We start from the raw sequence: 25,348 nt of genomic DNA, 5'->3' as shown, positions 1-25,348 counted from the left end.
GAGTGAGGATGAAGCATCATTTCTGTGGGTGTTTAAGTGCCCGTTTCTGTAAATATTGCCCTCAGTGTTGCGGCAATTTATTGTGTACATTACCTAAAAAACATATCCTCAAACTGTAAATGGTCTTGTGAAATTTCATTTGGCGTGAAAGCTATTGAGCCTTAATGACATTAAATGTGTCCTCCGGTGATGTCATCAGCGCACACTCCTGTCTGTTGTCTTAATTGCAGCTCAATAAAAAGGAAGATGAGAAACACACGGCCTCAAAAGCTCACATGCACTCCTCCTATTAATGAGATGGTAATTAAAGTAAGAGGGAACACATTTGTAAATATATTTTAAAATGTGTTTTCATTGAATCAATTAAACCATTGACCGGGTAACGGAGCCCAACAGTAATTGTCAGTAGTGCTGTTTAAATGTTCTGCTCCAGTGCAAACATAACAAGCTTTACACATCCCACACGGCTGTTGAAATGTCCTGATGTGATGTCGGACTCAATATAAATATTACACAAGCACTACATTTGATTGCCTACAAACCTGTTGCCACTCATCTGACAAGTGTAGACAAACATTTGCTCAAGATACCTTTTTAAAAAAATGAGGAATCAAAAAATGTTGTTTTAAAGGTCCTAAAAACCTATTTTCTCAATCAGCGCCTCACTTTATCCTTAAACTAAGTCCGACATAAACGAAACATTTTCTGCTTAAGTTAGAAAAGTTAATCTCACATGAGAGATGTACGATTTTTTCTTTGTTGCTCATTTAGTCATGAATATTTAAAGTAGGAGAGAAATACTTTGTGAAACCTAGTTTTTAGGGGCTTTAATGTATTTTTGATAGAATGTTGACAACCCCTGTTAAAACTGGCATCAACAACATTGTCTTGTGCCCATTAAACGAGCAATTCAGATGCGTTGGCTGAATGTAACTGAGTACATTTACCCAAGTAATGTACTTGAGTATACATTCTATGTACTTCTACTTTAATATTTTTGTTTTAAGCAACTTTATACTTCTCCTTCACTTATTTAGTTTTTCATAATGTTGTTGTCCAGTGAAAACCATTTATCAAGTTATATAAGTTTGGCATCTTTGAATTTGAATGTTTCTGATAAATTAAAAGGAAAATTCTCCTACTTCTTAAAAACCCTCTTGGATTAGCTGGCAAAAATCATCACGAAGCTGAAAACAGGCTGTTTTTAAAAAAAATTTCTTAAAGGAGCACTATAGAGTTTTGGAGAAAAAATACTAATCAGAAGAGAAAGACTTTCATTGATTGATTTTCATGCATAAATAAACCGTGTCCATTTTTTTGAATAAAGTGAATACACAAACTGTTCATACCATTTTACTTTGTAGCTAGAAAGGTGGCAGGGTCCGCCAAATACAGACAAACAGTGTTTTGTGGACCTTATTTTCCTCTGAGAACAGCTTGTTTACTCAGCTATGAAAAAAATAAATATTTCTGAGCTTGTAATATTACCTCAGGAATATTGTAAAATGTATGTTAAAATTCAGAGTTTGAATTTCTTCTCCAAAGCTACATAGTGCCCCTTCAAGTTCATGAAAAGTTGACTTAGTAGAGAAACATGGCTCTGACAAGATAGTGATGCCACAAACACATGATGATCTTATAGAATATGAAGCATGGCTGTAGATTAAACAACCAAACAGTATGTCAAATACTTAAATAAGCTCATCCATTAACATTTACAGCGGTAACGTGCAACATACATATTAAGCAGCAGAGATATTAATCTAAAAACATCAGATATAACATGAAAACACTGACAGGGGACATTTCACTGCAGAGTGAGTACTTGACTTTGAATGACTTAAGTAAATTCTGCTAAATTCAATGCAGAACTTTGGAGTATTTTCAGTGTGTAATTTTATTTCAGTGAAGAACCTGAATGCTTCCTCCACCACTGCTAAGATGTGTTCTGCATTTCACCAAATGCATGCTGGGACAGGCTCCAGTCCCCCTGTGACACTGAATAGGGATGGGTATTTTTAGATTTTGGATGGATAGGTGGGTGTGTGGGAAACGGACTGTTTTGTTGATACAAATAATGTGAAAAATATATTCAGAGCTTATTCGGCTGTTTATAGCAGAGCCTCCTCTGGATGAATCGATGAGCACCCCACTGGCAAGTTATAAAATAAAATTGTATAAAAATACACTTTTGTGAAATAGATGTAAGCTTAAAAATCTTCAGGGACAAAAGGGAAGATAGACTTTTTGAAAAGGTGAAGGGAAAGCTTGCTTTGAATGGTAAGCAGTGAGGGCTATAGATGGTGCTGTGCCTCAAGCCCCGTCCAAACACGAATCGTAAAAAAAAAACAGATGATGATGTCCAAAGGGAGACATGATTAGTGCGAGGGAAGTGGTACTCACTAGCTGGCTGTGCCGTAACCTCTGGCTCTTGTGAAACCCACCGACACTGCTACAACTAGGGCTGGAAGACCTGCAGACAACCACAGAGAGAAAGATCAAAAGGGTGAGACATGGGATAAAAGGAAGTCTCAGTGGTGACAATGAAGCATGTCGGCCCAGTAGGATCCTCCAGTGTGAACAACTCCATATGTCTCTTCCCATTTAAATGCAAAGCAGCTATGCAATATCATGTAACATGTGCATGTGTGATTGAAACTGACTGTAGTGCTCTGTAGGTAAACCCCAGTGTTCCCTGACACAAAGCCTAGCTTCAGGCATTAACACTGGGCTTAGATTCCAGTTCACTGCAGACATGGAAGCTCTGATTTAGCATTTATGGACATTTTTTGTTGCACTGACACCCTCTGCGCATTACGTGATCCACCCATGCAGCACGCCTACACGTGTGGGTGTTGGTGACTAACACCACACAGTTTATAGAAATGTGAGGTATGGCACGGGGTGGTCAATAAGTCATGCATTAATTAGCTAAATCGACCAATTTGCGTGTGTCTGCGTGCGTGTGTGTGTAAGTGAGAAGGAAAGAGAGTGAGACCGAGTGTCGCAGAGCGTGTGCCAGAAAAAGAAGGAAATATGCTGGGCCCGTAATGAGCTTGGCGCTGAAATATTCATGTAATTAACAAAGCTGTGATTATGGCTGCAAATGAAAAGCAATTAGAAAAAGTCACATTAACATTAACAAATAAGATGGTGGGAAGCCAGGCCCGTCCACTATCCAGCAGACTTTCAATTAGACAACAACAACATCAATCTGACATCTACCAATGTATGGTACAGTAAAGACGCACCTTTACATTAAGCATGCACACTCCGCTGCTAATCTAACACGGATCCAGTCACACCCCCAATCTCCTGTTTCCATGGCAACTGATTTCAATCACATCATTTGGGGAGAAAATTGCGAAAATGGACCCGAGAAGGATAAGCCATTTGATCCCCTCCACTCTGCGCGACTCTTTTCATGCATTACATGTGCATTTGGAAGTGTGTCAAATAATTCTATACCGTCCAGCGCGTACCCGACACACACACACACACACACACACACACACACACACACACACACACACACCGAGTCGGTATCTCTCTCTATCTCTGTGACTATACTACAATCTTTACATTCTCCCTGCTCTGTATCAGGTAAGGGCATCAGTGACTTTGCAGATTAGACTGGTGGGATCAATACCAAGTGAAATGAACAGATGGGGTGTGTGTGTGTGTGTGGCGGGGGGTGTGATGGTGGTGGGGGCTGTGGCTGTAATTTCTAGGGCTATCTACAAGCATCTTGCCAGTGTTATGTTGATGTAATCATATGTTTTGATTATGCTCCAACATCCCTGGTGCCTGTTGCATCTGGTTCACATTGAGAGGACAGAATAACAGAGTGACACAGAGGGTGGATGCCGTACAGCTGAATGGCATATAGGAGTGATATCACCTTTACTCTGGATGTACACTGTGAAAACCTTTGTGAGTGTAATGAATGTATTTCAAGACCTTGAAGCAGCAAATAATAGCGCACCACAAAGAAAAACAGGGTACAAATGAGAAGGGAGCAAATGGTTATTAGGTTATTAGGCAGCCTACAATTTCAACACTACGACATAATAATCTGTTACATTCTCATGTGAAAAACGTCTGCTCTTCATCACCGATTCATGAAAATCCTCTGGCACAAAGAGACAGTTTATATTTTTCCAGTAACAGCCACAGCAGAAACATACATTAGCAGCTAAGCGTTATGGAGAATGCTGCTATGATACTGAATTGTCTCTTTCAAAATGCAGTAAGTACAGAAATACAAGCCCTTAACACACAATGTGCCGGCATAAATTATTTACTGACATATCATCTTTGGGAAATAATCTCAGCAATGCATCCTTCCAAGCACTGAACAGTAGATGATGCTTATGAAGGTCGTTGCCAGACAGAAATTAATGGAGTCATTGTGTGTGTGCATGCGCAGGAAGACAGTTATGTGGCGTGAATCTTTTCAATGGAGCTTCTATGCCAGAAAGGTGTCATTTTTTTATGATTGAACCAGGACTGAAACTACATAAAAGAAAAATATGACTCCATTCAATAATGTGAAAGATGGAAAAAAAAGGACTAATAAAGTAATTAGTGTTATTGTTAACGATTGTTATCATGATTTGGTAAAACAGTATCTTCCCCCATTCAAAATGATCTTTTCTTCAGGCGGTTAGTTAGCTGTTGTGCTAATAAGCAGCATTTTGTGTTTCAGTAATGTAATGTCTCTGCTAGCATTGTTGGCTAACACTGCAGATAGCAAGTAATGAAGGGAAAGTTACTTCATGGACTAAATGTATCCACAGTCTCACTCAACATTAGACACGCAGCAGCAACAAAACAGCTGGAATTAATCAAAAAAAATATGAAAATTACAACATTTAAAAGAAGGTTATTATTTATGTGTGCTTTGGATGTAATGCTGACAATACTTTCAGTTAGCGTCTTCTTCTGTCGACTGTCTAAAGATCTAAAGATGTAAGCTAAAATAAATTTGAGTTAATGTGTCATATGTTTTGGCTGCTCATCTCAAGCTAAATCCATATAGCATTTAGTGAGCGAGAGAGTGCAGCTTCAGCTTTGCAGCAAAGAGCACTGGTAGTTGCAATAATGTCAGTGAGCAAAAACACTGCAGAGTGACCAGCACTGCTCAAATGGCCCAACTTTGCGAAGGACAACTGTTATTGTGGAGAAGAGTGAATCATTTTTATTTCCACTGATCAGATATGGTGGGCTCTGTGTGGACCTGGTCACAGCAGCATTTTAAACAGCTACATTTAGCTGTAAGTTAAAGCTGCTGTTATTAATATATTTTTTTGTATGTATGATATACATTATAGTGAGTATTTGGTCAGTAACCCATGTCTCTGCTCCCCCTGCTCATGCAGTAAAAGATAAAAGACAGTGAGGACGTTTACATGACCACAATAATCCCATAACTGGAAATAATCAGGTTATGATAGTAATCTGATCTGACGTGTTTACATGCACTTTAGTAATACGATAATGGAAAAAACGGGTTTACATGATTCAGTCAATTAGTTGGATTTCTTTCCAAGTATATGACGTAAAACTGTGTTTTCTTTTCTTTTCTTTTCTCTTTTTCAAAACATCCTGTCAACATGACTTGGTTTATCATGGCGTCTCCACCGGTCAGGGCTGTCCTTATGTGGGATTTGTTAGGTTTGCAAAACCTGCAAAATAATGCTCTCCTTCTTCGCGTTATGCATATGAGCAGAAAACTTCGGTTTCTTTTACGGTTTTACACACGCGCAGATGTAAAAGAACCAAAGAAACTGGATTAACGTTATACATGCGCTGAAAAACTAGGTGTTATTATCTGATTTCTCATAATCCGATAACGACTTTTATCATATCGCATTATGCTGTTTACATGACCACTTAGGTAACTCCATAAATCAGATAATGATCGGTTTATTGGTGTGCATGTAAACGTGATCATTTTCTGGTATCCCTGCCTACTTTATCCAATCAGGATAGAGAATTCCATAAAAAGGCGGTTTATTTAACAAAGGGATTGACAAAATGCCACGAGAACTCAACGGCTTTGTACAGAGAAAATATAAAGAAGCTGTTGTGATTAACTAGTGTTAGCATGTCCCTGCAGACTAGTGTGTTAGCAGTACAGCAGCAAGCTAGCTAGTTACAGCATGCTAGGTCACCAACTAGCCATGCGAGAAGTCTCACTGAGCCTCCAGAACAAACTCTTTCACAATGACACCCAGAATTTTGTTTTCAGGTGCGACCTGCTTTTTAAACCTAAACTACATCAGAACCAGATGCAGAAATCACACGGCAGCCCTGTGTGTGGTTATGTGTGAGGTTACAGGCGCTCACCCCAGCCGAGGCACAGAAAACGCTTGCGAATGAGTCGTGACCTCATTTTGCCAATGACGGCCAGGTAGGACTGCCACGCCTCCGTCAGCACCCAGCAGAAGGACGCCAAGAAGAAGAAATGCAGGAAGGCGGCAGTCACAGTGCAGAGGCCCTACAGAGAGAAGAAAAACACAGATACGGAGAGAGATAAAACCGTTGGAGACCATTTACAAAGAGGTTGTTTTGTGAGGTGTCATAATGAATCATCTCTCGGGACTATGCAGCAGAGAATAATGAAACCTCTGCAAAATAAAGAGTCACACAGAGTTTAGAAGAGTAGGAGCTCAACCTGGCTCTGATGTGTTTCTCATTTTGATCGATGCTGACCATCGCACACTGCAGTCTTGCTTAGTACACAGAGTGCTTTGTGCCAAAGATGTCTGTCTGCCACTTTCAGATCTCCACTGCGTGAGCCTTGTCTACTATTGAGCTACTCTGAGCTTTCTTCTTGCAGTTTTGTTTCTAGGCATCATAAAAGGCCTGGTCAAGAGCACTATTACTGGGATCATAAATGTATTGACTGGGTTTACTTTGGAAATCCAGGTGCAGTGTGTGTCTCTATGTTTATCTGTGCACAGGGGCTCACCTTGCTGAGCGTTTGAGATTGTCCCACCAAAATCAATAAATTGGAAGCCAAGATGGAGAGGCAAAAATTCACCAAGATGATGGATCGCTCTGAGCGTATATACCTGCAGAGCAGAGAGAGAGAAAGAGTGACAAACTTGTGAGATAAATATAAATGACAGATTGATAGACTGAACAGCATCTTTTTGGACGTTGCAGAATCATTAGCCTGATTTTGCCATCTGTCATGTGTGTTACCAAAATCTAATCACCACCCCCTGCTGTACTTGAACCATTTGTTCCTTATCAGGCTTTGGTGTAGTTTTGGCACAGCAGACGGCACACACAAAGTTTATGTATTGGTAGGAACCTGAGTAGTGATACAAATCACCACTGCGAGTGTGAGTGTAGAGTCAGGCATATACCTCCAGAAGGCAGCGTAGATTAGCAGCAGGATGAGCAGAGCGGTGCAGGAGACCCCACAGCCCACCATGAGGGGCACAGAGGGCATGCTGGCAGGACCCATGTCCTGAAAGAGAGTAAAGAAGGAAGGGAAGAAGAAGGGCAGAGAGGAGAATATTATAGTTAATAATTACAGCAACGAATGATCCTAAAGTTGCGTGACAAAATCTAATGCTAACAAGTTACCTATAATTTTATTATATCAGAAGACTACATAGAGTGTCTAACATCACTGTGAAATGTCAGTTAGGGCATCATCAGCGTCTGTCATGTGATTTTTAGATCAGGCCACCAGAGAAACCTACCCTTTTACAGTAGAAAAAACCTGAATGACCTGTTTGCCACAAATGTATCTGAAGCTATAGTTTCTGCCAAGAACATGTAAAAGCATTAAACAGGAGATTGGCTCTGCGACCCCTGCTGTACAGATCTTTACATGGTTTGGACAATCCTTGCCTTTGAAGGAGGTCAGCATGCATTTATACAGTAACTATAGCGCTATTACAGAGCTACCAATTAGCTCACAGAAACTTCGGACCTCTTCGCTTGATGGCAAAATTGCTTGGTAACCATAGAAATGAAATCCTATAGCACTACTTTACTAAATGACGACACCGTTAAACTTCCTGAACAAAAAAATACCACCTCTATCAAACTGTGAGTAATGGGTTTGAAGCTGGTTCCTGACAGGTTTCAAACAAGCCAGCTCAGAGCTACATACATAAAATAGAAATAGAGAGAATGACAACTGACTGCAATAAATCCTGTTAGATTCGTTGCCTGTGCAGATCAAAGTCATTGTTGGCACATTTCCTGCTCGGCACTTACAGTATCTATTAACTCTTGCACTTCCTCAGTTGTAATCCCTGTGGTAGCCCCTTTTAATTACAGCCCGCTAATTACATACAATTACCTTTAATTAAAATTACAAAAGTCTGTTAGATGGAGCTGGATAATAACACATAATTACACTGTTCTGAAAGTTGTAGTGCTCGAAGTATGTTGACCACTTTGATGTCACCTACGTCACTCCTCCAGCATCACCTACAGACTTTGTAATTAGAATTATAGTTTAAATGTACTGTTATGTACAAAGTCCTATTCAGGCAACAACTGCCAAGGTAGCGCATGCACACCGGGGGAGTTGATGTGCACCCATTTACCCTCATAGTAGAATTTCACATGTACAAGGGTAAAAGCACTAGACCGTAGCGCATAATTAAACGATTTAGGGCAGGATGTACAGCCCACCTCTGCTTTGCCTCTCTCTCTCGAGGTGAAGGATGAAGAACAGACAAATGGAGCTGCATGGAGAGCGTGCACCCCGCCGCGTCCCAAATGGACTTAATGTTTGGCCTGCTTTTAAGTCCTCAATCACACAATTTACCTCAATTTACCTCCTAGAGTGGTTGGCCTTCCCTTTTCATCCCAAAGATTCATTGCGCGCTGCACATGCTGTCTTTTTTTTTACCGCGTGTAAAGTACATGCTCGCACACAGAGGCACGTCCGGGCAGATGTGCCAAGTGATTGAAAGTCGCCGTTTAAAGCGGCGTGAATGTGCGTGTTGTCTATTCAAGATGATCTGAAAGGCAGAGGAGGAAAGCAAGAGAGAGGACTTCAGAAAGTAAGAAAGAATGCAAACTGAAAAGAAGGAGTAGGAGAGAGATTCAGAGAGAGAAATGCAGTGGGAAGAGTTAAGGAAGAAAAAGCAAAGAGTAGGAGGAAGGAGAAAGATAGGCAGAGAAGAAAACGAGCCAGAGTCAAAGCTTCCCTTTTAGTGGTTTTCCCTAGCCCGTCAAAGGATGCCAATTTCTTCAGAGGAAAGCGGAATAGGGTGGAATACCAATACGAGTGCACACACACAAACACACTGAGAGGAGAGCGGAGGTGAAACATAATCAAAACCGCCTCATAAGAAAGGAGAGACCCGCAAAAATAAAGAGAAAGAGGTGATATGACAAGCTTCTGCTTCAGAGAAAAAAAAAACAGAAGGCCTAGGAGGAGCGTGAGAGACAAGAGAGACTCCGTGTGTTTGATAATGTATAGAGAGGAAGGTCAAAGGATACACAGGCACTTGTGTCTTTTTGAGATGTGACAGATCAAACATGGAGGTCGCACGGGGAACGACAAGCACACAACCTCCTGCACACAAACTCACATGAGCCGATTGAATTTCCTCCCCTCTCTGTCTCTTTTACTTTGTCTTAAATTAGCCGCCACCAGACAAGTAATGGAATAAATTACACTCTTACTTGTAATTTACTCAATATACATCCACAAATTGTCCCTCAGCTCTTCATTGTGTCAATTTGTCTAACAGTGTTTTCTTAATTGCTGCGTTTAGGTTATGCGCGCATGATGAGATTAAGCGTCTAATTTCATAACGTGGAAGGATGCTACGGAGGAGGAAATGAAAAACAAAAACGGAAAAAAAAAAAGAGGAAACACCCACACAAACACCGGCACGAACACACACACACGCACACACACATGCAACACATTAGGCCTGAGGCTACAGTGTCACATAAATGCCCTGCTCTAAATAGATAGAGTGATATTATGATCCAGTTGGAGGGTGTGTGTGCTCGTGTTGAGTATGTGTGTGAGGAGAGAGAAAAAGCACAGAGAGAGGCTACAGATTAGAAAGAGTGTGCTGAGGCTCTGCTGTATACGGCCAGGCTCCCCTGGGCAGCTTGGCTACCATGTGATGGAGAAGATAGCTATTTTCAGCTCAGGAAGTTTAACCTACTTATCTCTTCTCACTGACACTCCTCCTCCTTCCACTCCTACCTATCCGGCTACCTCCCTCCCTTTTCCTCCCACTCTGTGTCTCCCACTTCTTTCCCCACTTCCTCCCTACCTTTACTGCTTACTCATTCTTCAGCAGTGGGTCTCTCTCGTCCCCTTTTTTTTCCATTAATTCTTCCATCCTCTTCTCTTTTGAAATTAAACATGGAGATTGATTTAATATGTGTCTGTTGATTCATGAGCACTCCACTCATATATTGTGGTGTATTTTCAGCATCGTTGCCAGATGTAAACCAATTATCATATTTGTATGATCATTTTGTGTTCTGTACAGTGTACAAACATAATGACAAAATTGCCATAATTTACTATAATTTGCTCATTTTATGATGCTAACATTAGTAGTTGTTTTTTCTCTACTTTTCAGTTCATTTCCTGGTAAGATCAGGATAGCAAAATATTTGCCCTACGTCTCAAGCGCCCCTTTTTCTTTTTAGGATTGATTGATGTGGGTATGTAGGCGTGTCAAAAATATTGTTTAAAGACATGTTCTGTAAAATTACACACACATTGTGACTTGTGTATGATAATTTCCCCCAAAATACGCCAATTTTAAGCCTCTTGTTGAGTGTAACCCTTCCTATCGGGTAACACTTGTAGTGTGTCTCATACAGTAGTCCAACATAGGCTATAAAAATGCTATGTCTCTTGTGACATCCTGTAAAAGCAAAAGCAAAGATGGTGTCTGACTGATATGGAACTGATTCATATTGTGTGAAGGTTCGGTTGATCAACTCGGGCCACTTTGTAAACAGTCTACCTCCATGCTAGCAGCTCTGTGAGGCTGAGCTTAGGCATCTCGGTGCTTTAAGCTTTATGATAACATCTGCGTGCTAGCATGGTCACAATGACATTCAGATGTTAAGCAGATCTAATGCATTTCGTTTTCACCGTCTTAGGCATGTGAGCCTGCTAACATTAATGCTAATACTAAACAGAAAGCACTGATAAAGCTGATGGGGTTGCCATTTATATTGCAGCTGTCTGGTCATGCTAAAGTTGTGGACAAATTAGAAACTACTTAAAGCTGGTATAATCAATATATTGTATATTAACATTTCTCATATGACCACCTATGGTATGTCAAAGGATCTGCTCGACAAACACTACAGGTAGCTTAATTATCACTCTATTTTGGAGTTCCTTTCAGCTCTACGGAGGGTTGCACCCCATTATTGTGGTTTTGCGGCCCACAGCTTTACTGCTTTGGTTCACTCTCACTGCTCTCGTCGCTGCTGTTTATGGACACAGCAAGCAGCTGTTTTTTGGAGAAGCTCTGAAAAAAACTCAACGGTATGCCACCTGTGCAGCACCAAACAGCAGACAGAGAAAGTGAGCAAGTAGCTACTGGAGCCAGATTTGGTTGGTGTTGACCAAAGCTAAAAGAAAGGCAACAATTAGACCTATATACATCAGCTGCAAGAAACAAAGCTATGAATAAAAGCTAATATCGCTTTATACCCGCTAAATATGTGAATAATAAAATGTAAGCTGACACAACTGTCGCATCAGCTTAACTTCCAGTAAGTGTTGTGTTTGCAGCTCGAACGCGAAGGCCTGTCAAAGTGGCATGATTGTGATGCATCCATCCACACCAACCTCTTCCCTCAGAGGTTTTGTGCAAAATGTGTGTCTAATAACATCACGTTACTTCCGCTTTTGCTTTTAAAAGAGAACACTCATAAATTGCACAACCACAACAGGTCCTCGTCAGAGAAAGGTAAACACTCTTGGTCGTTTCAGGCATGAACGATAAATTTGGCGTTTTTCTGCTGTTTGTATTTTGTCCTTGTATTTATGGTAAGCAATCATCACTCAGGTAGTATGGCCTTATTTTCCAGTGTATATCTCATCGTCAAATGTAGGCTGTAAAAATGCCATGCACCCTTATGAAATGCTGAATAATTCTTGTGCTAGTACACACCGGTACACACAAGCCGACTATGCCAGTGCAGAGATGTAAAACTCTGTATCTTGCTAATCCAGCATTCCTGCTATTCAGTTGCCTGTTTTGCTGTCATGGCACTAGGTAAATATTGCCTGTGATGTGTTTCAACTGAATCAATCCAGCAGACCCCCGAGGGTTCAACTTGACAGACTCCAGCGTCAGTGGCCTCATGACAAACCATAAGTCTCCTGTCAGTGTGTTGCAACCTAGGAGGGCTGACATAGTGACTTAAAATGTAAAGCCGTCATATCAAGTGCTGGCCTTGTAGTCTGTTATTTTTTTACTTACTATTGCATGTATATATATATATATATATATATATATATATATATATATATATATATATATATATATATATAAATGAAAGCAAGCAACTACAACTACAAGGGATCAAGGTGCATCAAAGTATACTACAGTTTTATAGCTAATTAGTGAGTAAATCTGTCCTCACTACACCCACTCTCAGTCATTATGCATCTTGAGGCATAGAAGCTGAATCATGACACCTGTTTACTTTCTCATCATCTCCCTTGTCACTAACTCACCTTCAATTAATGCGACAAGAGGCTCAAGGATTCTAATGCAATTCCATGCAGAGTCCCTCATAAATTTTTAGCAACGCTCATCTTTTAATTACGGTTGACAAGCTCACGATATTTGCATACTGTAACCTTGTAGTCCCGCTTCATCTCGAGCTGGCCTTGTTTGCTTTCTCAACATCGTCTCCAGTTGAGTTGTAATAAGTTAAAATATGAGCTGCCATCATCCCTGCCGTCCTTCCATGGGCATTTTAGCCATTAACGGTCTAAATAATAGACTCGGCTGTGATATTTTTCTGTTCTGATTAGATACCTGTGAGTCATTAATGATGGCAAAGGGGAACACTCGATTCTTCTCAATTAGATCCAACCATATCGTGAGAACAATCGGGCCAAAAGCAGGTAAAAGAGACATCCTTCACAGCAGAAGTGAGATCACTTTGCATATATTTCTTCTGAGAGAATTGCGTTGATGCAATAATTGGCTTATAAATGAGTTACAGGAACACAGAACACAAGCCCCCTCTTCTCCGTGCCTGCTAGCCGATGTGTGTGTTGTTTGTGTACTCATCCACACTGACTGGATCAAGGTCTCAGGTGTTGTTTGAACCACTGACCTTTTCACTCTCGCGTTCCTGGTTACCTGCTTAGGCGAGCGCAAGCTGTGAATCCAACTGTAGCTATGAAAAACAAGTTTGGGAGAGGCACTCAAACTGTAATCAATTTCCGTGTCAACTCCGAGAGCAACCTTATGTGCTGACAAAACTGCAGCGGAGAGGTATAACTCACTTGATTAACTTGAGGCACAAAATGTTAAACTGACTTTTATAAAGCCAATACCTCCTTCAGCTCCAAATCCCATGATCCCACTGTGAAGGCAATGAGTCCAGACATATCTGAAGGGGGTTTGTATTCCCACTGCAGTCATTCTGGGAATTAAGTGGCTTGGTTTATTGTATGGCTTCATGACCTCACTCAATCAACTCCCTCTCTCTCTCCGTTTCTCTAAGGCAGCAACCTCTGTCTTATGTCTGATAGGGAAGGTCTCTCTGTAGATACACACACACAAACACACACGCACACACACAGCGGTATACTCACCCATACACACACGGAAATCTCAGAGGCTATAGAAAGTAAACAGGATTAACTGGCTATCCCTCGCTCCACTGTAAACGGCCTGTAATGGCAGCACTGCTTCTAAATCCCTCCATCTCTTTCTCTCCCCCCTCCCTCCCTCCCTTTTCTATTAAACATGGAGGTTAATCCTCAACCCCCCTTGTCCCTAGCGCCGTGGCCCAGGATAAGCTGTCAGAGCTGGGCTGCTGATACTCAGCTCTGCTCCAACAGCCACACAGCCTGGACACAGTGTATGAATGTGTGTACGGGTGTCTACATGTGCATTTTTGTGCGTGCGTGCTTGTGTGTGTGAGGGTGCATAAAAGTGTGATACCTAGTTGTCTGTGTTTGCATGTCTGGGTTCGTGTGAGTCAGTTTTTTATGTGTTGCCAAATTCAATCTGTCGCCCCCCCTCTCCTTCCATACAATCCAATCTCCACTGGAATAAAAAGCTAACTCTGGAGGGCCCTGAAGCGACAAAGTGCACTCAGCACTGGCCACAACAGCTCCTGACTGAGAGCCATGGACACAAATACACTGACCCATACCTTCCGGTCCTCAGCACCGGGTTTAATGGTGGTACCCGGGGCTGAACGATGAATCACTAATGACTAACACACCCTTCACAGATATAACAAATGTCACTAAAGTCAATGCCTTTTTCCCTCCTAGTCCTCTTTCACTCAACCCGGCCGACCTGCTAGCTGTGGCGAGGGAAAAGTCAATAGTGTTCAGTTGGAAGAGGAGTCACATGAAGCAGAAATACTGTAGCGGCTGGAGTGACCCACTGAGCTTACAGGTCACAGCCACAGAGGTTTTCCATATAATGGGAATTAATGTTTGCCCGGATCCTGTAATAGCTCTCAGACCCCTGTGAAGTAATTCAAAAAGGGGGGGGGGACAAAATAATGAATAACTGCAGTTACTCACCTGAAGGCCATTGCCTCATTTTGACCCTCTTTACACAGAAAGAAAGGGAGGGGGGTGAACCAGGGGAGGAGGAGAGCCAAAGCCAACGAACTAGTAACTCATACGATACAAGCAGACTGAATATTTGAGGTTTCAGAAGCAAGGTGCAACATCAAGTTTGGACTGCTTAAATAACTGGTTCAATCCAAGTGAAGGATCAAGGCAGTCACTTGGCCGATGACCTGATGTAATCCCGTTTTTTAAAAATTTAATTGTACAGTACATCTCTGCTCTGTGAACTGTTCAACACCATTCAAGTCCTTTCTGTTTCACAAGGACTCAGACACTGTAAAATGTTCCCTTTTAAAAATATAATTCTTTATGTCGTTCCGAAAAGGTTACAGCGTTTTAAGCTCAATTTGTTGCGAGTCCTTGAAAGCAGCTTCAATTTCTTTGCACTCAACACCTGAGCCCTGTTGCATAAAACCTGTGCTTAGGCTGTCCTCTAATTTTCATCCAAGCATGCCTTAGAAAAAATGAGCTGCATAAAATCCCTATAAGGATGTCCTTCGGATGTCGTAAGGGAAACACCTTTAAACTCTACTTAAATATCCCCTTGCGCTTTGCAAGAAGTTCCTTAATAACCATTTCGTCTGAAAACTTCAGAGGACCCAAACGGGTCTCTTGTAAGTGAAATAATCGGTGGAACATAAGACAATGGCTAAAGGCAGGGGAAACCCACAGAAGGCTAAAAGCGATGTGAAACTTGTTGGAGAGTATACGAGCCAAACGTTATCGTAACTCTTAATGTTAGCCACGTTGTTTCATTGACCGGCTTCTGTCAACTCCTGTCGACATCCTCCTCGCTTCAGCTATGATTTGGTTCACGGCAAAATGTCTCGCATTGATTTTGTCAGCCACCTCGCACCACGTCTTCTGCTTTTGTGTATTTTTTATGGCTGGGATTAAATTTACTTTGTATCATGTACTTCCACCATATTCGAGGACAAACAACATTCTCATCTTCTGTCCATTCTTGTCTTCCCCTTTCTTTTTGTTGAAACTAAGGCTGTTAAGTAATGTTAAACAATGATGATGTGAACGAAGCATAACCTTCGTTACTTGAAGTGTACATGTGCTGTATTATGACAGAAACCACTGTGAAAGTCTTAGTCCAACACTTAGGAAAGGAGACAACCTAAGAGGTATTATGCAACACTCCCAAATGAAACCCCTGATCTCATGATTGCGAAAGGGACAAGCTTAAGTTTGAAACATAAGGTAGTTGTACTGCACATGCAGGATTTGCATGTGGATATTCATGTGCTTTGCACGCTGCCTGTTCAAGTACTTCCAAACCAATCAAAGGGAACTTTGAGATAATACTAAAAGAAAACAAGCACATGAAGAAAGACTGGCTCCTGTGAAGTTAGTGGAGCTATTTCTGGTGCCCTTGCCTCTGAAAGTGGAACTCTCATTCATTCTCTCTAGACAATGTTAATGGCTTATACCCCTTTTCCACTGGTCAAAAATCGCAGTTAAACCCGCTAATCAGGATTTTGTGTGCAATGGGAATGTGTAAACTCTGCATCTACACCCTGGTCAATTGACTCTACAGCAGACCCGGGTTTTTTTCACCTCGGCTCATCTCGGCTTTGATCTAAACATGTGAACACGCTAAATTCCCCCGCACAAAGTGATGACAAGTTATCAACATCTGGGGGTGGCACGTAAATAAAGAAGGAATTTGGGATGCATCTATCCAAGGACATTTTGTTACTGGACACAGTGTTGGAGGTGGAGCCCCGTTCATTCCTATGAAAGCTGCTCAGTGGTGTTTTGAAGCCAAAAAAGCTCGACTTCCTGACTATGAAAATACATGGATTGCTGACTGAGCCGGCTTACTTTCGATTTAGTGCCCGGCTTATTTGAAGGGGGATAAAATAAGACGATAACTAAGACTCCTAAGTTGCAAAACATAATTGTTGAAGGAAACTGATAAAACCATCTGTAGCTTCAATGGGTTCACTTTGGAAATCTGAATAAAATTGGCAACTATGATGCCATGTTTTGTTACTAGCTGCAAGATGGAAACGTTTTACATTTGTTACAGCTCTAATTTATCATGTCTGCGTTCTTCTCCATAGCAATGGCAGCTGAGGCTCATGGTTATTGTAGTTTGTAGAGCCGTGGATGGTGGTTTCAGAGAAGGGCAACCAAATGTAAGTTGTACTACATGTTTGCAAGAAAGGAGGGAATATACGTTTTAACACAAATCTTATTAGAGCTATGGGATATTTAATTGTAGTTGCTCACTACATCTGAGCCTTTTTTACCCACAAATGTCCATAAACTACAAGTTAAAAAAAAAGTGAAATGATCAAATCTCACATCATCAATCTATAAGAGACGCCTGTCCACCTGACAAAAGCATAAACAGGCACGCAGAGGACTTAACACAACAAGCTGTAAGATAACAGCGCTAACCAAGCCATAGTACACCTCTCTGAAATATCTTTTTTCAAGTTTGATGCAGAGTGTGAGGGACATTCTTCAACAATAATGTGTTCTGAAACCCCTGTGTGTAAAATCACAGTACCAGTGGGTGCTATATGGAGGCAATGTCTTACAATGAAAAGGTTACACAGGGATAGATGTCCAAATAAGCCCCGGAGCTCTTTATCTCAGCGACACTGGTTGCTAATGCATTATTACTTAGAGCAGACAACATCTCCTCTCCATCGCTCTGTCTCTCTCACTCTCCCTCTCTGTTAGTTCTGCCTGCCAGCTGAGACCAGACTGCCTTTTCTGTTTCGTTGAACATTTCCTTCCCAAAATCCTCCATTCGTCACAATCACTTTCCATTTCTGAAACACCTGGACTCCCCCCCAAGTGCTTACTAAGGATCTGCTTTGCTGGCTCCATTTTCTAACCCTTGCCATTAAGAGAGAAACAATTTCAAGAGATCTCCCATAGACTCTCTGTGTTAGAACAAATGTAACTGAACTCTGTCTCCTTTTCACTCCCTGATTATCTAATGTAGCCACTATCCTTGTGGGCATTAGGGGCGAGCAAGCATGGAGCCAAAGCTAAAGGGAACATTTTGTGACAAAGAGCTGTTGCGTAAAGTGAGAACAACAACCGAAAGTGTCAACAAGGTGAAAAGGAGGGTGACAAAAGTTGGGGGTGAAGAAGGACAAGAGGGTAAGATGATGAAGAGACGAATAAATAGAAAATATGGTTGGAAAGGGAAAGGAGTAAATAATAAATTGGGTTAGAAGGAAGGTGTGACATAAATGGGGTGGCGATATGGTGCAATTAAAAAAATGGATGAAGAGGGTGGCCATGACAGGACATTGAACTAACAGCTGTCTGGTCTTTGGATTGTCCGTTAGCGCAGTACAGGAGTATGGGTCAACGTACCGGAAGAGACATTACCCTGAACTGCTCCAAAGCCTTCTTTAATCATGTCAAACACACACTTCAAGCCACGCGTACTATTTATAGAAGCGCAGGTTACATGCTGCAGGCAAAATCACACACAGACACAATAAAAATCTTCCTCTCGACACCTCCTCTCTCTCCCAGTAGCTCGTTGAACAACCTAGGTTTAAGCCCAAATCACGCGGAGAGTGGCGGCCGGGCAACATATAATTAGACACACTGATCATGACATGGTAGAAAATTGCTCATTCTGAACCCCTTTTCTTCTTATCAATAGCTTTGTCCATCCACATCTTTCTACAAAGACAAATAATGAGAGCTTTACCAGCCTGAAGTCTTTTCCAATAACATCCAACCAAATAGGGACGCCATCGGAATTCATGCTACGGTTACTCATCAGCTCACTGACCTGGCCCCTGGTAGTAGTTTCCTCGTTATCCCCCCAAGTCCCACAGAGTACATCAGGCTGTGCATTAGTGACTCACCGGGTCTTTAGCTTGCTGCGCTAACACGGCGTAGGTGGATATCCTGCTGCACAGGCATTTGGTGTGGACAGTGGTTGACGCGAGCGTTTGGCAGCCTTCTGTGCCCCAGTTTTCCGCGCCAGCTTCCCTGGAGGTGGGGAGAAGCACAGGGGACACAAGCAGTGACTGTGAGACAGACAGACACCAACAAAACTGTCACATGACTAAACATGCCTATAGGAAGTTCCAACTCAAAGAGGAGGGGAGTTGAAAGAGGGACAGAAAGTTTCAGAGGGGAGACTTTCACCACTGTCAAGTTCACCAAGTTCAACCAATCACTCTATAGGTTTAATATGCAGTGATCACCACTCACACACATTGACAGGCTCTTTTACCCTGCTGGCATTAGAAGCCAATGTCACCCCACTTGTTCTGGAGTCCGTGTTTAGCAGCCTAAATGCTTTCTTTCTCATCTTTGTTCTTTCTTTTCTTCTTTGTGTTCTATCACTCTTTTCTTGGAAGAATACCCTGAGAGACCTGAAGCCTCGAGGACAAATGAAAAGGGTTTGCATCAGCTAACAGTTAACAAAGACCAGTGCGGCTTAAATGGTGGATGGGGATTATTCAGCACTAAATGGTCATTGGCTTTGACACGCAACACGTTACCACGGATCGGAGTGCCCAGAATCTCATACAATAGGGCTTTCACTATATATTGCCCTACATCTTTCTCCTCTTCCCCTCTGCACTTCCCTTTAAATGCCCTCAATAGAAGGTTGAGCGTGGCCGTCGATCAATGGGATTCTAACTGAGCTAATTACTGTGGCAGCTCACACTACACATTAACCTCATGTTTAACCCTGGATATACCTCTATTCTAGCCACCAGAGACAGGTGGAAACATTATAGACAACAGGAGAGCAGCTACAGACATCTTCTGATGGGGTCCAGAAGGTCAACTTCATGACTGATGGGTAAAGAAGCAGCAGGAAAATATACTTCTCAGAAAAGCTGTACAATCCAACATGAAGGCACTTTTGGGATATTTCACATGAGGGATTTTTCTTAATTTCTTTTTTTTTTGTGAGTTAACTTAAATATTTAAGTAGTCATGACATCCAGGCAATGATAGGAATGTGCAAATCAGGATTTAGCAACATTTTATAAAGACATGATGTTATTTGTAGGTTGTTTGGTCAACCGGGTTTTTGAGTGGAAACTCTTCAGCTCTATTGTTGTTTTTGTATGAAATACTTGATACATGAAGTGATGTTTTCAGGGCTCTTTCTTTTTCTATAAAAAGCATGGTTTGGAAGGTCTGAATAGAGCTCATCTGAAAAAATATCTTTCAAAAATATAACCTTTTCAGTTGGAAAAAAAAATGTTTTTGTCAGGGATGAGGCATTTCAACTTGGTTGAAAAACTCTGGTTTGATTTCAGTTCAATGCCCTTAGTCCAAATGAATGGAAGAAAAAAACAGTCATGGCACTATTGCTGCATAATTGCATTAGCTGCTGCTCTTTGTACATGGGAAAATGGGGATCTCCGGGAAAAACTTTGCTTTAAGGTAATGAAAACCCGTGTGGTGACTGTGGTGTGTGTAGAAGGAGAACCATGATAGACTAGATCCTTCTCATGTCATCAAACGACCAGCGATAATCAAGAATTGCATTTATGCTGAGGAGAAGAACATTTGTTGAGAAACAAAAAAAGTTATTTGTTAATGTTTTTTCATACACCGAATACACCATCGTATTAGTTCATCTTGTTCTTTCCTAAAAAAAGATTTGTGGAGCAGAAAAGATGAAATGTAATCATACTGCAGACAGCACGGTGTGCACTATTCTTCCACCATTAATGCTTTAGTAGAGACGAAATTACCTCCTCTGCAGCTAATAGCAATGATTACCCTCAATAGAGGATGGAGAGAAAATTTAATAAAGTCTTGGTTACGTACAGGCTTCAACACATGAGGATTTGCATAAGACTTGTAATCTTGAAATCATTCAATAAAATGAAAATATATGGACTTCGACTGGCAATATTGTAAATCTGAACATCCTGTACATCTCGAGGGAAGGCTTTGGTGGCAGTTCCACTTTATGAGAAGAGATAAGCTGGCTTGTTGCTTGTTGTATTTATCTTAAGGGACATTTTGGATGTTACCTTGCCCTTAGAGAAATAACAGATAGTTTAACGTCTAAAAGGATGAATTCCAAGATACCCTTCTTCCATGTATAACCTAAATGTAATAAAAACTCCTTGAGATGCTCTATGTTAGGGGCACTCAGGCGTCTAACTATTATGTGCACCTGAAATATGGAGAGACCATACAGGTAAAAATATCACGTATTATGGCATTTTTTATCATTATCATGCATCAAATCGGGCATAAAACATAGGCTCAACAAATACATTTCTGTAATTGAGGCCTTTCCTTGCAAATGTTTATTTTTTCTGACTATAATCTATGGTGTATGCTGTGCAAATATACCATGCTCATCTCACACACTGTGTTGGGTCAATATAGCACAGATTCAACACGTTCAACCCAGTTTTGTCCCAGTGTTGGTTTTATTTTTACATAATTGTTGGGTTACTGGATGAAAAAAAAATTGGATAGTACTCATTGTACCCATTGGTACAGGGTAAAATGAACCTAGTATTGTGTCGGTGCCATATAGACCCCACACTCTGTCAATTTCCCAGTATTTTTAAGTGTGCACAAAGCACTTCCTTTTTGTAAACCAGTAAAATACAAACAAGCTAAAATGTATTTCAAGCTTTTGCAGCTTTTGTGCTTTTACTTTGAAGGTTAGATGCAGAACCAGAATATCTTGTTTTGATATCGCTTGCCAGCTTAGTACAGTCAAGCAAATTGAATGAACGTCATATATGTTGAATCATATTGGCATCTTGACTGAACATTTCAAAACATAAAAAAGCAGCCGTCTGCTGTCAATTAAATAAAAGCTTAATAATACACAAACCACCCATCAATGACAACATGTTAACCACGGCGCAGTACAATACATCACTCAAGACTAAATATACTTCTGCTGTGACAGGCCTCTCAAACATGATCAGTGCGACACTAAATGACAAGAATATATCACCATCAATTCTCAAACATATATATCTGAAAGCATGCACATATTCACCCAGACACGCACACGGTTCCACTCAATTCATAATGTCAGTAATGAGATGTGAGTACAATTCCCCGGTGATCATCATCTGCACAGTGACAAAGACTTCAAAGACTGAAGATCGGAAAACGAGTCACAGCGGTGAAGCCTAGAGACAGCTTGACAGGTAGCAACATGGTGCGCAGCTTCCTGTGTTTCTGTGTGTGTGTGTGTGTGTGTGTGTGTGTGTGTGTGTGTGTGTGTGTGTGTGTGTGTGTCGGAGAGAGAAAAACTGGGAGAAAGACAAAAGTAAATAAGAGTATATGTGCACTTGTTAGCTTTCATGAGGAAATTCTTACAAATATGCACATTGTGTGATGTGGTGTATGGGTTACATTTACATTTCTTATTTCTAAAAATAAAAACACATGTACATGTAGAATCCACTGAGCTCACAGTGATTTATCTGGCGCTTTATGCATCCATGAATAGAAAACATCTGAGTTTTCTGTGTGAACCCCCGAGAGATGTTAAGTAAAGTATTTACAAATGATTTCATTCACACAAGTAAGACACAGCCATATGGACGTTGTCTACACATGCATTAATTATTGTGTGTTAAAGAGGGAAATGTTGCATACTGATTTATGCATTAATCATAGTATGGTAGATGCACATGTGAAAGCATGCATGTCATGTATTTACTGATGCGATGGTCTAGCCACATGCAACACACACACAACCACACACACACACACACACATACATCAAGTAGTCTATGCCAGTCTGGCAGCGAAGAGGAAGTTGAGGTAATGAGGAACTGTCTGACAGCTCACAACAGGGGGTCAGTAAAGAGCACACCAACACACAGGCACAATGCACATTACCAGTGACCTCTTTGTTTTTGGCCACTGAATTTCGAGCTGAATTGACTGCTGACCCTCATCTACTTTAGCTGGATTTGATTGCTGGTATTGATGCCTTTCAGCAAAAAGCCAGCTTTGACTTCTGCTTGGTTTTATTTTGTTCGCCCACGAACTTGCAACCAACCCTGATCTTTGTTATTGCAGATCCACTAAAAGTACAGATACACACTGCTGCTGTGGGCCCCGCTGGGCTCATAGAAGTATTAGATTATCAGTTGGGCTTAGTTGGCGAGGAAAGATTAAAAGGACATGGCTTTTGTTTCACTTTTGTTCGAGCACTCAAATATGCCTGCAGCCTCTGCCGACTCCTCTTATCATGGAAAACAGGTACCAGATGCACAAACAGGTGTACATATCGGTATAGTTGTTTATAGGCTATGGATCCCCAATGTATACAACAAAGATATCAACCTGGCAGAGTGCAAACAAATGCTAAGATGTGTAAATATACAGAACACCATCCAGTTTTCTAGCATTGGCATAATCAATACATCTGTTGTTTGGTTTTGACTTTAACAAAGAATCAAGTTTTGTTTAATGGATGTTAGAGTTGGCATGGTTTTGACAGGTAGATATCCCTTTGAGCACACAGGGACTGCACAGTTCCCTGTGATGGACTTCAGCCAAAACCAGACATACAGTATACTCAAGCTCACCAAGAGTCTGCAGAAGCACTGGTGGCTCTGTGAGGCTGCACTTACTGTAGGCACAGAGGTACTTTGAGCTAAATGCTAATGCCATCATGCTAACATGATCACAATGCTAACACGCTGATGTTTAGCAGGTGGAATGTTCACCATGTCCGCTGTCTTAGTTTGGCATGCTAGCGTGTCAGAATTTGCTAATTAGTACAAAACACAAAGTACAGCTAGGGCTGATGGGAACTTTTGGCAGGAGTTTGGTCAAAAAACAACAGTTGTTGAGATTTATGACCTGCAAATGTCAGCACCATCTGGAAACTATGAATGCCTGCGCCAAATTTTTGTGCCAGTCCGTACTAGTGAGCCTTGATAAAAAGTCAGGGGATCACAAAAGGCAGTAAACTCACAACAAATCTGGTCATATTGACAACTGCAGTTGTGTGAAAGGGTAGTTGGTAAGTTCTGTGAACAAGTTCATATACAGGAACAGCTCTACAATGTTTATGTAACGGGTTTTGGTGACTGTTTGATGAGACAACGTCACTAACGTGTCTGTTGGCTGTGTAGTCTTAATAATTACGTATTTCCAGTCTTATATTTCATTATTCGTTTAATGACAAACTGCGACTTGATTTGGAGAATTAACTTTTAAAAGGACAAACATCATATGTGTGATTTAATGAAAAAATTCAAATGGGATTGAAAAAATTATTTGTCTTTCTCCATTCACTACCATACAAATTATTTCTGAAATAAGGTCCCATAAGGCAAACTGGAAGAGGCGTGACTTTGGTTCTCTATAGCACTAAAGCATTGTTTCTCAACACTCAGTGACCACTACATAACAGCAATATTTCAATGCTTTCCAATTTGTCCCCTAATTGATAGCAGAATGATGTTGCAGCTGTTCAGAAAAAACAGGAAAAATACTTCCTGAACAACAGCATGACCTTTTACATCTACTGGGAATAAATTGGCACCAACCCTTGACTGAAAGGGCAGTGCTATGAAAGCCAATTGCACCCTGTTAAGAAACAAAAAAGGTTAAACATGCTTTGAATTCTTAAAACTGGAGGGTTCGATGCAGCTGATGGGAGTAGAGTCACCGCAAAAGCAACCCCTCCATCTGCTTAGCACTTTGAATTGTGACGTGTTGCGAGTGTCTTTCATCCATAGCAACCTTTCATCTTCAGCAGGGAAATATGACATAATGAAGGTAAAGGAGCAGAGAATACAGACTGAGATGCACATTAAGCCCTGCTGTATGATACAGGAGCTAACATACTGTCTGCAGGCAACATTTGATATCGTCACTGCTGAGCATTTAAACCAGTTTTACATGGGAAAATATTGTCCTACATAGCTGTCATTGATGTAATGAGGATTAACTTTATCAGCTAATTTTGGCTGCTGGCGAAACATTGTCAAAACTGATTTATGAGATGACTGTAGCCACGAAAAAAAAATTACAGTATAGCAGTAAAAAAATCACATGCCCTGTGTCCATTGCTCTGTTTCTCATCGCTCATTTCGGGCAAAAATGCGCACCCAAATTTGTGTCATCTGTGGTCAGAGGCACAGACAAGCAAGGCAATTACACAGGAGAAGGGATAAGGCAAATAGCGATAAATGCAAGGAGATGAAGAAAGCATTGGGGGGTGACAAAAGAATTTCACACACAGATGGAAATCAAAAGCATGCAAATCACAAAAAAAGTTGTATCCTCATTACAAAGAGAAGACTTTCACGTCAAATTGTTCAAAAGTCTTAATAGTGGGGAAAGGTTTAATATTCTGTGCATGATACTGCGGCCGCATTGGGGAAATGGCCACAGATACTGTACAACCTGAGGTTTTAACAGAGCGAGGGTTGGTGGTACACATTGCAAACAGAGAGCTAATGAGTCATACACAGAAGGACTAGTGGAAACGAGAGTGCTTGTTGTAGTGGAGAGGGATTTTAAGGCTTGTGGAGGTTAAGTGGTCTCAAGTGGACATTGATACCA

General features: G+C 41.1%; 1 protein-coding gene across 1 annotated transcript in view; it reads right to left on the bottom strand.

The window, feature by feature from the left end:
- The window catches only part of adgrb2 (adhesion G protein-coupled receptor B2), a 147,135-nt gene that overhangs the window by 39,737 nt on the left and 82,050 nt on the right, over positions 1-25,348 (bottom strand). The window contains exons 16-20 of the mRNA XM_073463201.1: positions 18,670-18,796; positions 7,380-7,483; positions 6,977-7,079; positions 6,352-6,502; positions 2,404-2,473 (exon numbers count right to left, since the gene is read on the bottom strand). Of these exons, the coding sequence (XP_073319302.1) occupies positions 2,404-2,473; positions 6,352-6,502; positions 6,977-7,079; positions 7,380-7,483; positions 18,670-18,796 (555 nt within the window). The remainder of the gene's footprint in view (positions 1-2,403; positions 2,474-6,351; positions 6,503-6,976; positions 7,080-7,379; positions 7,484-18,669; positions 18,797-25,348) is intronic.

This window comes from Pagrus major, chromosome 3 (genome assembly GCF_040436345.1).
Source record: "Pagrus major chromosome 3, Pma_NU_1.0".
Lineage (NCBI taxonomy): Eukaryota > Metazoa > Chordata > Actinopteri > Spariformes > Sparidae > Pagrus > Pagrus major.
The sequence above is the reverse complement of the archived record's forward strand: the minus strand, read 5'-3'. Positions and strand labels throughout refer to the sequence as shown.